The sequence below is a fragment of the Acanthopagrus latus genome, chromosome 3 (assembly GCF_904848185.1).
Source record: "Acanthopagrus latus isolate v.2019 chromosome 3, fAcaLat1.1, whole genome shotgun sequence".
Lineage (NCBI taxonomy): Eukaryota > Metazoa > Chordata > Actinopteri > Spariformes > Sparidae > Acanthopagrus > Acanthopagrus latus.
The window spans coordinates 685,001-697,500 of NC_051041.1; the positions used below are offsets into that span (position 1 = coordinate 685,001).

Here is a 12,500-nt window from a genome sequence, read left to right on the forward strand (position 1 = left end):
ACAGTATACAGTACATGTGTATATATACAGTACATGTGTATATATACAGTACATGTGTATATACAGTACATGTGTATATATACAGTACATGTGTATATACAGTACATGTGTATATATACAGTACATGTGTATATACAGTACATGTGTATATATACACATATACAGTATACAGTACATGTGTATATATACAGTATACAGTACATGTGTATATATACAGTACATGTGTATATACAGTACATGTGTATATGTACAGTACATGTGTATATATACAGTACATGTGTATATATACAGTATACAGTACATGTGTATATATACAGTACATGTGTTTATATACAGTACATGTGTGTATATATACAGTACATGTGTTTATATACAGTACATGTGTGTGTGTATATATACAGTACATGTGTTTATATACAGTACATGTGTGTATATATACAGTACATGTGTTTATATACAGTACATGTGTATATATACAGTATACAGTACATGTGTTTATATACAGTACATGTGTGTATATATACAGTACATGTGTTTATATACAGTACATGTGTATATATACAGTATACAGTATACAGTACATGTGTTTATATACAGTACATGTGTATATATATACAGTATACAGTACATGTGTATATACAGTACATGTGTATATATACAGTACATGTGTATATATACAGTACATGTGTATATATACAGTATACAGTACATAGTACGTGTATATATACAGTACATGTGTTTATATACAGTACATGTGTATATATACAGTACATAGTACGTGTATATATACAGTACATGTGTTTATATACAGTACATGTGTTTATATACAGTACATGTGTATATATCCAGTATACAGTACATGTGTTTATATACAGTACATGTGTGTATATATACAGTACATGTGTTTATATACAGTACATGTGTTTATATACAGTACATGTGTATATATACAGTATACAGTACATGTGTATATATACAGTACATGTGTATATATACAGTACATGTGTATATACAGTACATGTGTATATATACAGTACATGTGTATATACAGTACATGTGTATATATACAGTACATGTGTATATACAGTACATGTGTATATATACACATATACAGTATACAGTACATGTGTATATATACAGTATACAGTACATGTGTATATATACAGTACATGTGTATATACAGTACATGTGTATATGTACAGTACATGTGTATATATACAGTACATGTGTATATATACAGTATACAGTACATGTGTATATATACAGTACATGTGTTTATATACAGTACATGTGTGTATATATACAGTACATGTGTTTATATACAGTACATGTGTGTGTGTATATATACAGTACATGTGTTTATATACAGTACATGTGTGTATATATACAGTACATGTGTTTATATACAGTACATGTGTATATATACAGTATACAGTACATGTGTTTATATACAGTACATGTGTGTATATATACAGTACATGTGTTTATATACAGTACATGTGTATATATACAGTATACAGTATACAGTACATGTGTTTATATACAGTACATGTGTATATATATACAGTATACAGTACATGTGTATATACAGTACATGTGTATATATACAGTACATGTGTATATATACAGTATACAGTACATGTGTATATATACAGTATACAGTACATGTGTATATATACAGTATACAGTACATGTGTATATATACAGTACATGTGTATATACAGTACATGTGTATATACAGTACATGTGTATATATACAGTATACAGTACATGTGTATATATACAGTACATGTGTATATACAGTACATGTGTATATATACAGTACATGTGTATATATACAGTATACAGTACATGTGTATATATACAGTATACAGTACATGTGTATATATACAGTACATGTGTATATACAGTACATGTGTATATATACAGTATACAGTACATGTGTATATATACAGTATACAGTACATGTGTATATACAGTACATGTGTTTATATACAGTACATGTGTATATATACAGTATACAGTACGTGTATATATATATATATATTATATATTATACATACAGTATCTGTATATGTATATATGTATATGTATAATACACGTGTGTATGTATTGTATATACAGTATTTCTGACTCTGATATTCTGCGTCTCTGGCTGCAGAGTCATTTCAGTTTCCAGGTTTTCAAGGTTTGCTCCAGGACAACGACACGCTGCGTCTGGGCCTGGACTTCCAGAGGATGTTACGCATCAACCACATGCTGTACATCGCTGCCAGGTGAGCATACACACACACGCACCTGTGTTCTGACCCGTGTTCTGACCCATGTTCTGACCCGTGTTCTGACTCTGTGTTCTGACCCATGTTCTGACCCGTGTTCTGACTCTGTGTTCTGACCCATGTTCTGACCCATGTTCTGACTCTGTGTTCTGACCCATGTTCTGACCCGTGTTCTGACTCTGTGTTCTGACCCATGTTCTGACCCGTGTTCTGACCCATGTTCTGACCCGTGTTCTGACTCTGTGTTCTGACCCATGTTCTGACCCATGTTCTGACTCTGTGTTCTGACCCATGTTCTGACCCGTGTTCTGACTCTGTGTTCTGACCCATGTTCTGACCCGTGTTCTGACTCTGTGTTCTGACCCATGTTCTGACCCATGTTCTGACTCTGTGTTCTGACCCATGTTCTTACTCTGTGTTCTGACCCATGTTCTGACCCGTGTTCTGACCCATGTTCTGACCCGTGTTCTGACTCTGTGTTCTGACCCATGTTCTGACCCGTGTTCTGACTCTGTGTTCTGACCCATGTTCTGACCCATGTTCTGACTCTGTGTTCTGACCCATGTTCTTACTCTGTGTTCTGACCCATGTTCTGACCCGTGTTCTGACCCATGTTCTGACCCGTGTTCTGACCCGTGTTCTGACCCATGTTCTGACTCTGTGTTCTGACTCTGTGTTCTGACCCGTGTTCTGACCCATGTTCTTACTCTGTGTTCTGACCCATGTTCTGACCCGTGTTCTGACTCTGTGTTCTGACCCGTGTTCTGACCCATGCTCTGACCCGTGTTCTGACCCATGTTCTGACCCGTGTTCTGACCCATGTTCTGACCCGTGTTCTGACCCATGTTCTGACCCGTGTTCTGACCCATGTTCTGACCCGTGTTCTGACTCTGCAGGGATCACGTGTTTGCGGTGAATCTGACGACGGCGTCTGTGGACTTCAGGCCTCAGCTGGTGAGTCAGATCGTTGACGTGATGCTAATGTTCTGTTAGCTTGTTAGCCGCACGCTGATGTTGGTCAGAGCAGAAGAACTCTGGTGGTTCTGATTCTGATCCGTCAGAGGTCACCAGACTCTGCTGATGTTTTCATGGTGTAGCTGCGGACTGTGACTCAGAATCTGAGTCTGTGCTGCAGATTTAATCTTACATAAGACTCGTCTCCCGGCGCCGTCGACAGCAGCGGCGCTCTGACAGCTGACGCGGCGGCAGCTCGTCCTTCCTACTCTGTGCTCAGTCGACGCAGCAGATATCAGAGCGCAGAACAAAACTGCAGCGGCTCGTAATGTGTGCGGCAGCACAAAGGACGCCGGCTTTGATCCGCTCACCTCCTCCGGATCAAAGGGACCAGGTTACAGGTTGGCTCCTGGCAGTAATGGGCCTCCCGGTGCATTGTGGGACGGCCTGCTGAGGCCGTTTGATGTGAGCTCGTGTTGTCGTTATCGCAGATCCGAGCTCACGACCCGCTCACACCATCTGATCACACTTTACAGAGATGTTTTAGATTCTAATGTCGTCAGGTGGAGTCAGATCTCACCTGCTGACACACTAACAGCACCACAGCATCACATCGGTCTGAATCACCTGAGCTGCAGGTGCAGACGCATCGCAGCTTTTTACCAAATTCATGGGAACAATCAATTAAATCCTGCTGAGTCGGCCCGATCAGCTGACTCAGAATACATCACAAATACGTCAGCAGCGATCCAACATGCAGGACGGTTATTATGATGTTAGCAACACAGCTGACCTTCTTCTCCTCCAAACTTCTGTTGTTAACGGGACGAAACGTCACCCGACAATCAAACTGCTTCTCTTCCTCGTTCCTCAGCACGTCTCTGACTCACCTGAGTGTTTCTCTGCTGCTCGGAGTGAAATGACACCTCTCACGCTCGTGTCACACCTGATCACGCTCTGTTTCCTGCTCCTGTGTTTCAGAAGCTGACGTGGCGATCCAAAGATGTCAGCAAGTGTACCGTCAGAGGGAAGAACAGCGTGAGTCTCTTCCTCCTCTTCCTCTTTATTCTTTGTCTACATTTTAACTCACAGAATCAAACTGGTTGATGAAATCAGACGTTTGCTTGGAGACTCTGGTGTTTGGTGTCTGGCAGACGTGATGAGTGAGAGGCGTTGTTTCCTCTTCAGTTCACTGGCTGCAGATAGAATCAGGATCCTCTCACAGCTTCAGTCACATGTCGAGGATGTTTCATCCTGTTCAGATGTTATCGCTCTGCATCATCACCACATTAACGAGGGTGTCACTCCGTCTGTCTGCGTTTCAGGACGAGTGCTACAACTACGTCAAAGTGTTGGTGCCTCGAAACGACGAGACGCTGTTCGCCTGCGGGACCAACGCCTTCAACCCCACCTGCAGGAACTACAAGGTACCGCCCACCTGTCCTGATGCTGACAGCAGACAGATGTGTGTTCAGAGCTTCAGTCAAAGCTCTCTGAGGGTTTCCTGTTGTGGAAACGATGAATTTAACGAGCCTCACTTTACTTCTTCCACATCTTCGTCCATTCAGAGTTCTGCTGCAGCTGGAAACATGTTGATTTCTAACTTCCTGCAGAACCTGCAGAGCAGATGAGCTGAGCCGAGCTCGACCCGTTCACACCCCCTCGTCCACATCTCCAGTGTTTCACTCTCCAAAATGCTTCGAGTTTTAAAGCCGCTACCGTTACCATGGTAACCTTCCTCCAAATTAAGATGCAAAGGACGAAAATGTTGCACAGAGAAGAAACAAAAGAAAGAAATGACAGCTGAGTGTCCAGGATGTTGGTGTCTGTGGTTTGTCCTGTTCACAGGACGTGATGATCAGCTGACTGTCAGGACGAGTTACTGCAGCCAGCAGCTCACACATCCAGGTGTTTAATCTGGAGACTCTGCACATGTTTCTGTGGGTGGAAACACTTATTTTGATCCAAACCACAAAGTTTTTCTAAACCTAACCAGAGCATCATCACAGAGTTGTGACAAGAGAGAAACAGAAAGTTCAACCTGAACAAATGAAAGCTGATGAGTTTGAACTCACCTGTGGTTTCACACAGACGTTGTGTATTCAGGAGGTGACTGATGTGGTTCTTCTGTCCTCACCTGCTGTCAACATGACGCATAATTACAGATCCAGGAAGAGTTTCTGTGAGTAAAGACTAAAACTTTACAGCATGTGGTGCCACACAAACATCATCACTTGGCTTAAAATAACTGTTTTGGTCACAACAATCATGGATGGAGGTGTTTCTCCAGCTGGTCCTTTGAGTCCAGGTCTGCTGGTCTGCTGCAGGTCTGCTGCTGGTCTGCAGGTCTGCAGGTCTGCAGGTCTGCTGCAGGTCTGCTGCAGGTCTGCAGGTCTGCTGCAGGTCTGCTGCAGGTCTGCAGGTCTGCAGGTCTGCAGGTCTGCTGCAGGTCTGCTGCAGGTCTGCAGGTCTGCAGGTCTGCTGCAGGTCTGCTGCAGGTCTGCAGGTCTGCTGCAGGTCTGCTGCAGGTCTGCAGGTCTGCTGCAGGTCTGCAGGTCTGCTGCAGGTCTGCTGCAGGTCTGCTGCTGGTCTGCAGGTCTGCAGGTCTGCAGGTCTGCTGCAGGTCTGCTGCAGGTCTGCTGCAGGTCTGCAGGTCTGCTGCAGGTCTGCAGGTCTGCAGGTCTGCAGGTCTGCTGCAGGTCTGCTGCAGGTCTGCAGGTCTGCTGCAGGTCTGCTGCAGGTCTGCAGGTCTGCTGCAGGTCTGCTGCAGGTCTGCAGGTCTGCAGGTCTGCAGGTCTGCTGCAGGTCTGCTGCAGGTCTGCAGGTCTGCTGCAGGTCTGCTGCTGGTCTGCTGCTGGTCTGCAGGTCTGCAGGTCTGCTGCAGGTCTGCAGGTCTGCTGCAGGTCTGCAGGTCTGCTGCAGGTCTGCAGGTCTTACTGGAAATCCTTTGAAACACTTGCGTGTCAGCGTGGTGGTTTCTCCTGGTGTGTCGTCTCCTGCCTGATCTTCAGTTTGTACCGAGCTCAGAGGACTCGGACCAGGATCAGTCAGTACTGTGACACAGGAAGAAAGTTCTGCACGTTCCACTCAGAAACTGATTGTCAGTTTTTGATTTATTGATATAATTACTAACTGAAATGATTTAATTGGACCTTGTGTCTCGTTTCATCCTCCTCGGCTGTTTGTCTCTAACGACAGATGAATCTTAAAGAGAATCTGTCAGAGTTAAAGTGCATCAAACACACTTTCAAAGTAAAAGCACCCGTTATTCATTCAGTGTTTCTGGATATTTCACCGTCTCTTATTTCCATCAGAATATTTTCACTGAACACAGAATCAATGAAATCTTGTTTTAGTTTGTATTTTATTTTAATCAGCTGTAATTACTGTTTTATACAAACAGCAAAGGAAACATCTGTGTGTGTGTGTGTGTGTGTGTGTGTGTGTGTGTGTGTGTGTGTGTGTGTGTGTGTGTCGCCCATTATAGCGGCGGGTTAACGAGCAGAGTGGCGAGGCGCGGGTCGACATGACTTTTATTCTGGCGGCGTTCTCCTGCTGGCTCAGCTGCTAATTGAAAGTGTCAGGCAGCTGGAGACGCTCCGCTCCGACACGACACGTCACAAAAGACACAATTTTAGGCGTCGATCCAGAGTCGAGCGTCGTCTTTGTGCCGCTGCGGCGCTGCAGGTTTGACTGACAGCTGCTGACCCCGTTTAACAGAAAAACAACACGTTTACCTGCAGACGAGCCGCTCCTGGTTCTGTTTGAGAGTTTGGATCTAAAACGAGCGGCGCTGGAAACACAGAGCTGCTCGCTGATGATTGATGGCACCAGATAAAATCGGCTGGTGCTTTTTCAAAGAGCAGGAAGTCACTCAGGAGCTTTTCAAACAGTGTGAGAAGCTGCAGCCTCTCAGATAATCACAACAGGTTCCAACACAACACATTCAACATGATGGATGAAAGTCGAAAGTTAAATCTGCTACGATAAAGTTGAAGGAGGCTCGATGTGACTTCAGCGATGACAGACGTCGGTGATGAGCTGACATGAAGAAGTTCTGCTGCTGGTGGTTCTGACAGCGAGGCCTGGATGATGGAACAGAACGCTGCAGGTCATCATGGTGGTTTTGTGTCTTCACTACTAATAACTCATCTGCTGCTCTCTGACTGTGACACTGTGAACGTCTCAGTTCAACCTTCAGCAGATGTTTCATGAGTCAAACTTTATTATTAACTCATCGTCTCAGCAGCATGGAGTCAGAACCAGGACGAGCTCACAGAGGACCAGTTCAGTCCTCCTGTCCGGCGCTCCGTGTCACCTTTTCTAGTTGAAACATGTTGAAGTTGTCAGCGGCAGCACGGCGGCGAACACAGCCGCATCACGCTGGTTTTAAAAAGCAATTTTAAAGATTTTAAACCGCATGCTTATATTAGTGACATGATGAAACAGGGAGCGTATTTTTCTTTGATTCTGATCATCAAACATCATCTTGGTTTTGTATGGCAGCAACAACATCTGATATCAGATGAAGGTGTGGCAGCATGTTGCTGCGTCTCAGTTCAGCTCTGCATCCTTCAGAGGAGCATCTGCAGTCTGTCCCAGTCTGAAGCTCCTCCAGAGGCTCCTTCTGCTCCGTGTTTCTGGAGGATGCACTGCTACGATCCTTCATGGCCTCAAATATCCCAGGATTCTTTACACGCCCGAAAAAGAAGAAAGAAAGTGAGAAAATGGCGACATCATGTGGCGTAGATCGCCATTTTCGCAGAAATCGTGACGTAAGAGTAAAACATCTGGTGACACAACCAGGAAATGCTCCAGAGGCTCGACCGTCACATTTAACAACAGCTGACCAGGTTAACAAGGTCTCTGAAGGACTCGCCGTCACAGACCACAAAGACCGGGTCCTTCAGAGGACGCAGACCCTGAACTGAGACGCAGACAGTGTGTGAACGCTGAGCAGGAAGTGACATCAGAGATAAGAATGGAAGAAAAAGCTTTATAAAGTTTGAGTTTAAATGTTTAATTCAGCAGCTTCACCTGCTCACGTCGCTGTGGATGAAGAGACGTGTTATCACTCTGTCCTGCTTCATGATGGACGAGCCAGATGAAGACAGAGTGAGAAACAGAGAGCGAGGTCAGACGGTCCTGAGGGAGGCTGGAGGCAGCACACAGGCTAACACGGCCTCCGTTAGCATTCAGCTAGCGTAGCGCTGAGCGTTATCAGCTCAGCTGACATTTCAATAACTTTATCAGCAGCATAATTAAGTCAGATAACAATGAGGTGAATAAACAACGGCGTGTTAAAGAGGCCAACGTGCTGCTGCTGTCTCAGTCTTCACAAACTGAAACGTGTTCCTGCATTTAAAGACGTTTCTACGTCTTCTCGTCACGCTGCTCCAGGATCCACAGACACGTCGTCCCAGTTAGTTCTCTCAAAACTCGCACCAGCGTCTGCGAGACATTTCTGTGTTTTTGTTGGTTTGGAGCTCTCACACTTGTTGTATTTCAGTATTTTACTCATGCTTGGTGTCTTCGTCCTTTAATGTGACGCGTCTCCTCTCAGATGACCTCGTTGGAGCAGGTCGGGGAGGAGGTGGTGGGTCAGGCTCGCTGTCCCTTCGAGTCCGTTCAGTCCAACGTGGGACTGTTCGCTGGTGAGTTCCAACTGACTTCAGCTGCTGAAAGTCTCATCGTGAAGAATCAGCTTTTCTTTCTGAGACTGTGGACAAAGACTGAAGACAGAGTTTTGGGTTAAAGAGCGGTTCTGGTTCAGGTTCTGACATGGTTCTGGTTCTGTCTCGCAGGTGGAGATTTCTACTCGGCCACCATGACGGACTTCCTGGCCAGCGACGCCGTCATCTACAGGAGTCTGGGAGACGGGCGACCCGTCCTCAGGACCGTCAAGTACGACTCCAAGTGGCTCAGAGGTGAGTCTGTGAGTCTCTCTGTTGTCATGACGACGGGTCGGTTGAGCTTCAGGTCCGACAGAAACCAGGATGTAGACCTGAGACCTGCAGCAGTGGACGATACATGATGTCACCGGAGAGGTGCGTTTGTTTTGAGCGCCCTCACAGCTGTGACATCGTCAAGCGTCCCTGCAGACCTGAAGCTGCAGCTCAGCTCGTCATGGTGCTGATGTAAACATACGGCTCAGCGTGGAAACGTGACTCCGCCTCCTTCAGGCTGTTGGCAGTCGTTTCCTCTCTGAGGAGTTTAAAGCAGCAGTCAGGGAGTCGAGAGGACGACAGTAACCTTGAAAACTAATGACATGAGAGCGTTTCATCAGCTGGTAGCAGCAGGAAGGTGTAGAAACCTCCGACTGACGGAGATCTGAGGAGTTTTACCTTGAAACTGGAACAGATCCGTGATGACTTCCTGTTTCTCTGCAGAGCCGCACTTCCTGCACGCCATCGACTACGGAAACTACGTCTACTTCTTCCTCAGTGAGATCGCAGTGGAGTACACCGCCCTGGGCAAGGTACACCACCCGCCTGACTGACTGACTGACTGACTGACTGACTGACTGACTGACTGTCTGTCTGACTGACTGACTGTCTGACTGTCTGACTGACTGTCTGACTGACTGTCTGACTGACTGACTGTCTGACTGACTGTCTGACTGACTGACTGTCTGACTGTCTGACTGACTGACTGACTGTCTGACTGTCTGACTGACTGACTGACTGACTGACTGACTGTCTGACTGACTGACTGACTGACTGACTGACTGACTGACTGTCTGACTGACTGACTGACTGACTGACTGACTGACTGTCTGACTGACTGACTGACTGTCTGACTGACTGTCTGACTGACTGACTGACTGACTGACTGACTGACTGACTGTCTGACTGACTGACTGACTGACTGACTGTCTGACTGACTGACTGTCTGACTGACTGACTGACTGACTGACTGACTGACTGTCTGACTGACTGACTGACTGACTGACTGACTGACTGACTGTCTGACTGACTGACTGTCTGACTGACTGTCTGACTGACTGTTTGTCTGACTGTCTGACTGTCTGACTGACTGACTGACTGACTGACTGTCTGACTGTCTGACTGACTGACTGTCTGACTGTCTGACTGACTGTCTGACTGACTGACTGACTGACTGACTGACTGTTTGTCTGACTGTCTGACTGTCTGACTGTCTGACTGACTGACTGTCTGACTGACTGTCTGACTGACTGACTGTCTGTCTGACTGACTGACTGTCTGACTGACTGTCTGACTGACTGACTGTCTGACTGACTGACTGACTGACTGACTGTCTGACTGACTGACTGACTGACTGACTGACTGACTGTTTGTCTGTCTGACTGTCTGACTGACTGTCTGACTGACTGACTGACTGTCTGACTGTCTGACTGACTGACTGTCTGACTGTCTGACTGACTGTCTGACTGACTGACTGTTTGTCTGACTGTCTGACTGACTGACTGACTGACTGACTGACTGACTGACTGACTGTCTGACTGTCTGACTGACTGACTGTCTGACTGTCTGACTGACTGTCTGACTGACTGACTGTCTGACTGACTGACTGACTGACTGTCTGACTGTCTGACTGACTGACTGTCTGACTGTCTGACTGACTGTCTGACTGACTGACTGACTGACTGACTGTTTGTCTGTCTGACTGTCTGACTGACTGTCTGACTGACTGACTGACTGTCTGACTGTCTGACTGTCTGACTGTCTGACTGACTGTCTGACTGACTGTTTGTCTGACTGACTGTTTGTCTGACTGTCTGACTGACTGACTGACTGTCTGACTGACTGACTGTCTGACTGTCTGACTGTCTGACTGTCTGACTGACTGTCTGACTGACTGACTGTTTGTCTGACTGACTGTTTGTCTGACTGTCTGACTGACTGACTGTTTGTCTGTCTGACTGACTGTTTGTCTGTTTGTCTGTCTGACTGTCTGACTGACTGACCGACTGACTGACTGTCTGACTGACTGTCTGACTGACTGTTTGTCTGACTGACTGTTTGTCTGACTGTCTGACTGACTGACTGTTTGTCTGTCTGACTGACTGTTTGTCTGACTGTTTGTCTGACTGACTTGTCCTTTGGTAGAACTTCCTGGTAGATGAATGTTTTTATGATTTTGTTCATGTAATAATGACTCCAGCCCGTCTCCTCTCTCTGCAGGTGGTGTTCTCTCGAGTGGCTCGTGTCTGTAAGAACGATAACGGAGGTTCTCCCAGAGTTCTGGAGAGATACTGGACCTCGTTCCTCAAGGTGACTGCACTCACTCACACACCGGATCTCACAGAACCACATGAGTAAGAGACAGGAAGTGAAGTGAGGTCACAGACGTCCTGACGTGTCACATGTCTCAGGACACCTGGACTTATCACGGTGGAGGTGGTTCTAACAGCTGTGTGTGTGTGTGTGTGTGTGTGTGTGTGTGTGTGTGTGTGTGTGTGTCCAGGCCCGTCTGAACTGTTCTGTTCCTGGAGACTCCTTCTTCTACTTCGACGTCCTTCAGTCTCTCACCAACGTGCTGCAGATCAACCAGAGACCAGCTGTGGTCGGAGTCTTCACCACGCAGGCCAACAGGTGAGTGTGTGTGTGCGTGTGTGTGTGTGTGTGTGTGTGTGTGTGTGTGTGTGTGTGTGTGTGTGTGTGTGTGTGTGTGTGGTCCCGATTGGTCCTGAGTCGTCAGTGTGAAGGACCTTCTGTGAGGTCATCAGGGAGGCGGGACTGGAAATTGTTAATCGTAGCCAGCGAAGCTAACATAGCTAACGAGCAAGTTACTCACGGCTGTGCTGACGAGCCTCAGCTGTTCCTCCAACATGTGTCTTCTTCGTCTCTGTCGTCCCTCGAGGGGGTCGCTGCCGAGCCTCAGAGCACTCTGTCATCCTATTGGTCGATGATCAGGTCGTAGGAGACAGGTCAGACTTCAGTTATGAAGCTGTGGAGCGTCAACGGCTGTTCTTCACTTCTGTTACACTAAACATCTGTTCATCATTCCTGACGTTAGTAATCAGCTCAACGCTGGAAATATGTTTGAACATGAATTCATGCAGTCTGACCCGGTGTTCAGCAGCAGAACATCAGCAGGTCAGCAGACAGACAGAATCAGAACCAGCGACACGAGCTGCCACACAGGAGAACATCACTCTGTCAACAAGTGACGTCATTCTTCAGAAGGAGGCTGCAGATGAATCATCGACCCGAACGAGTCGTGACGTGTTCCTTTAAATATTTAAATATCGACCGTGTTCAGCTGAAACCTGCCGGCACTCAG

General features: G+C 46.2%; 1 protein-coding gene across 2 annotated transcripts in view; it reads left to right on the top strand.

Moving 5' to 3' along the window:
- LOC119017258 (semaphorin-6D-like) overlaps positions 1-12,500 on the top strand; it is a 109,489-nt gene that overhangs the window by 51,256 nt on the left and 45,733 nt on the right. For both annotated transcript variants that reach the window (XM_037093827.1, XM_037093828.1), the window contains exons 5-13: positions 2,162-2,276; positions 3,176-3,233; positions 4,215-4,271; positions 4,559-4,660; positions 8,797-8,887; positions 9,038-9,160; positions 9,623-9,711; positions 11,399-11,488; positions 11,682-11,809. In XM_037093827.1, coding sequence (XP_036949722.1) covers positions 2,162-2,276; positions 3,176-3,233; positions 4,215-4,271; positions 4,559-4,660; positions 8,797-8,887; positions 9,038-9,160; positions 9,623-9,711; positions 11,399-11,488; positions 11,682-11,809 — 853 coding nt within the window. The remainder of the gene's footprint in view (positions 1-2,161; positions 2,277-3,175; positions 3,234-4,214; positions 4,272-4,558; positions 4,661-8,796; positions 8,888-9,037; positions 9,161-9,622; positions 9,712-11,398; positions 11,489-11,681; positions 11,810-12,500) is intronic.